At 41.0% G+C, this 3,671-nt stretch overlaps 1 protein-coding gene across 1 annotated transcript; it reads right to left on the bottom strand.

Moving 5' to 3' along the window:
* Nucleotides 1–303: 303 nt before the first annotated feature.
* Nucleotides 304–1,736, bottom strand: LOC133814898 (uncharacterized). The gene is made up of 4 exons (XM_062247802.1): nucleotides 1,388–1,736; nucleotides 1,066–1,294; nucleotides 853–946; nucleotides 304–723 (listed from the first exon to the last, which is right to left on the bottom strand). Exons 1-4 carry the CDS (start codon nucleotides 1,734–1,736, stop codon nucleotides 304–306), a joined length of 1,092 nt encoding a protein of 363 aa, XP_062103786.1.
* Between the last annotated feature and the right edge of the window lie 1,935 nt (nucleotides 1,737–3,671).

Raw genomic sequence — 3,671 nt, 5'->3', positions numbered from 1 at the left:
ATAGAAGCGTTGCGACTCAAATGGGTTCCTGTAGCAAAACTTCATTTTGTTTACAGTTTTATAGTTTTCACAAATTCCACGACTCATATTTACAATTTAAAGTCTAAAGGTCCAATATTCTAAAGAAAAACTAAATCAAAAATAAAAATTTAACACCAAAGCAAAAACAATAAAAATACTTGTCCAATTAAAAGAATTAAAATACTAAAAACAACTTGGGATGCCTCCCAAATAGCACTGTCATTTACGTTATTAAGCCAGGCGTTGAACACACGTTATTAAGCCAGACGTTGAACACCCAATTCAGAACGGTTCCAAGAGAACCACAGACTTGCATTTTTCCACATGGCCTTCCAAATAGTGCTTCAATCTCTGACCATTCACCTTAAAGTGTCCTATCTTCTTTCTATGAATTTTCACCGCTCCATAAGGCAATGAGACAACAACTGTGTATGGTCCTGACCATGTCGACTTCAATTTACCCAAAAAAAGCTTCAATCGAGAATAGAATAATAACACCTTGTCTCCTAGTTGGAAATCCTTGCTAAGTATCCTTTTATCATGAAAGGCCTTAGACTTTTCTTTATAAATCCTTGCATTCTCATAGGCTTCATTTCGAAATTCATCGTGCTCGTTCAACTCCATAAGCCTATTATGTCCCGCCATAAAGAGATCAACGTTCAACTTTTTCACAGCCCAGTAAGCTCTGTGCTCAAGTTCCACCTGTAAATGACAAGCCTTACCAAACACCAATCAATACAGTGACATACCAATCAGAGTCTTGAAGGCTGTGCGATATGCCCAGAGTGAATCATTAAGCCTATTCGACCAATCCTTTCTTGATGTATTTACAGTCTTCTCCAAGATGCTTTTTATCTCCCGATTTGACACTTCTGCTTGACCATTTGTAAGTGGATGGTAGAACAAAGCCTTTTGATGATGAACTCTGTAATGAGCGCATAAAGTAATGAATTACTTGTTGCAGAAATGACTTCCTCTGTCACTAATAATTGCTCTTGGAGTACCGAACCTGGAAAAAATCTTTTTATGAAGGAATTTAAGTACCTCTTTACCATCACAAGTAGGAGTTGTTGCAGCACCCATTTAGAAACATAGTCCACTGAAAGCAGAATGTACTTATTTTTATAAGATGACAGGAAAGTTCCCATAAAGTCTATTCCCCACACATCGAACAACTCAACTTTCGGAATTCCAGTCATCGACATTTGATCTCTTCTTGATATGTTACCAGACCTTTGGCAAGGATCAGAACTCTTGACAATGGCACTAGCATCTTTAAATAACATGGGACAATAAAACCCACATTGCAAAAATTTTGCTGCTGTCCTTGTTCATCCAAAGTGACCATCACAATGTAGAGTAAGACAATGAGTAAGAATGGAAATCATCTCCTCTTCTAGGACACATCTTCCAATTATTTGATTAGCATAATGATGAAAGGGAATGGGCTCATCCCAATAATAACGCTTGACTTCTAAATAGAACTTTTTAAGTTGTTGCCATGACATGTCTAGAGGAACAACTTTAGCTACCAAATAATTGACATAATCAGTGAACCACGCTAGCTTTTCGTCACTTTCAATAGAAAATAATTGTTCATCCGGGAAGTTTTCATCAATTTGTACATCTTTCTCATTAGGCTTTTCTCCTTTTTCCAATCTAGATAAATGATCTACAACTAGAATTTCTGTCCCCTTTTTGTCACGAATTTCCATATCAAACTCTTGCAATAATAGGACCTGTAACGATCCAAATTTGCTAATAAGGTTTAGAGCCTTGATTAGCATGCCTAGAGGGCAATAAGTGATTTATTATTATAATATGTGAATTTTTATGAGTATATGATTAGAGATGCAAGTTTAGGTGAATTAAATATGCATGTGGGCCCCGATTGGTTATTAGGGGCATGTTTGTAATTTTAGCTCGTTGAGGGCATAAATGTGATATATTTGCAATATATTTGTGTTGCACGATCGGAGACAGTCCTAGGGAGCTGGTTAGCTAGAAAGTCACAACGGGGTCGAATACCCGACTAGGGGCGAGTCGAGGGGTATTTCGGGTATTGGACGTTTTATGGGGTTACCGGGTTATGGAAATAAATATTTGGAGATATATTTGAGGTTAGAATGTTTAGGAGGGAACACTGGGGAAATTTATTATTTTTCCCTCGGGGACTTAACGGGATTTGGGAAATGACTAAATTGCCCTTGGGATTACTTAAGGGTTAGGGATAGGTTTAAGGGGCAAAAAGGGATTTGGCTTTAAGATAACTAAAACTGGCAGAGGAAAAGTGCTTCACGTTTTCCTTACCTAGACATATGTTGGAACCACCTTAGGAAGCTCTAGAAGAAAAGAAAAGCTAAGAGAAGAAGAGGAGGAAGAATGCTGATTTTCTTGGAAGCAAAGGAGGAATTCAAAGCTGGAACTTAGAGGACCAATTCAGGGATTTAATCAAGCTAAAAGGTAAGTTTTAAACTTGATGAACAAGATGAAATTTTGCTGGTGTTGGGTGTTAGAACTTAGACATGCATGGATTGGTTTCTAGGATTGATTTTGAATGTTTGATGGGTATAAAAATTGGTTCATGAATTTGTTATAATGTTTAGGCTGTATGAGTATGAATTCTGGGTTTAATTCTCAGGTTGGGTGAAGTTTGGGGTGTGAGATATTGGGTTAAGCTCAGGGAAGAACTTGAAAGAAAGGCTGGTTTTCTGGGTTTGTAGGTCGAGCCGCGGCCCTAGGAGGGACATGCCACAACTTGTATGGGCGTGAGGCCTGGGGAGGCCTATGTTCTTGAGGCGCGCCGTGGCGCTTGGCTAAGCATGCCGCGTCCCGTGTCTCCATCCAGGGAGGCAATTTGACTCTATTTTGAGGCATGCCGTGTCTCTTAAGGGGTTGAGCTGCGGCCTTGGTTCAAGGTGTTGGCTATTTTATGGGTTTTTTGCTTGGGAACCTAATTGTTAAGGCTCGGGATGGATTTTATCACCCAGATTGGTAGAATTCAAGGTTATGGGGATTAGAATTGTAACCCAAAGTTATTTGGTGGATTAGAGTGTGATGGATCGACGTCATTGATGTGTTGTGACTAGGTTGTCAGCGAGGCTCAGATTAGGGGACTGTGCTCGGGACATCGGTGCTTGGAGAGCTCGCGACACATGTAAGAGAATTCTTTGTACCCGTAGAGCTATGTGGTGTGTTGCTTGTGGTTTTCCATGTCATATATGTGAATGTGACTGATCGGCAAAAGTCAGGAACGGCAGAAGCCGGGAGAGGCAAGAGCCGGGATCGGCAATAGCCAGAAGCGGCAATAGCCGGGAGCGGCAATAGCTGGGAGCGGCAATAGCCGGGAGCGGCAATAGCCGGGAGCGGCAATAGCCGGGAGCGGCAGAAGACGGAAGAGGCAAGAGTCGAGTACGACAATGGGCCGGGAGCAGCATTAGCACGTAGAGTGCGAGTTGCCAGGGCGAGACCCTAAAGGATACCTGGGATATCCTCACGGTGTGGACCGCATACCCAGAGCTAGGTAAAGCGCTTGGGACGGCATGGCCGCTATGTGTTTGGCTACTTCGTTATATGTTATTGTATTACCAAATTGTTATGGTATTGTACTGCTAAGATGTTGTGATATTGTGCTTATATGTTAATATGTT

This window comes from Humulus lupulus, chromosome 2 (assembly GCF_963169125.1).
Source record: "Humulus lupulus chromosome 2, drHumLupu1.1, whole genome shotgun sequence".
Lineage (NCBI taxonomy): Eukaryota > Viridiplantae > Streptophyta > Magnoliopsida > Rosales > Cannabaceae > Humulus > Humulus lupulus.
This window is presented reverse-complemented; position numbering and strand designations above follow the sequence as displayed.

Coding starts and splice junctions, on each gene's coding strand:
- LOC133814898 (XM_062247802.1), bottom strand. CDS start 1,736: ATGGAAATTCGTGACAAAAAGGGGACAGAAATTCTAGTTGTAGATCAT. Junction 1,295..1,387: donor GATTTCCATTCTTACTCATT/GTCTTACTCTAC, acceptor TGTTATTTAAAG/ATGCTAGTGCCATTGTCAAG. Junction 724..852: donor AAAGCATCTTGGAGAAGACT/GTAAATACATCA, acceptor TGTCATTTACAG/GTGGAACTTGAGCACAGAGC.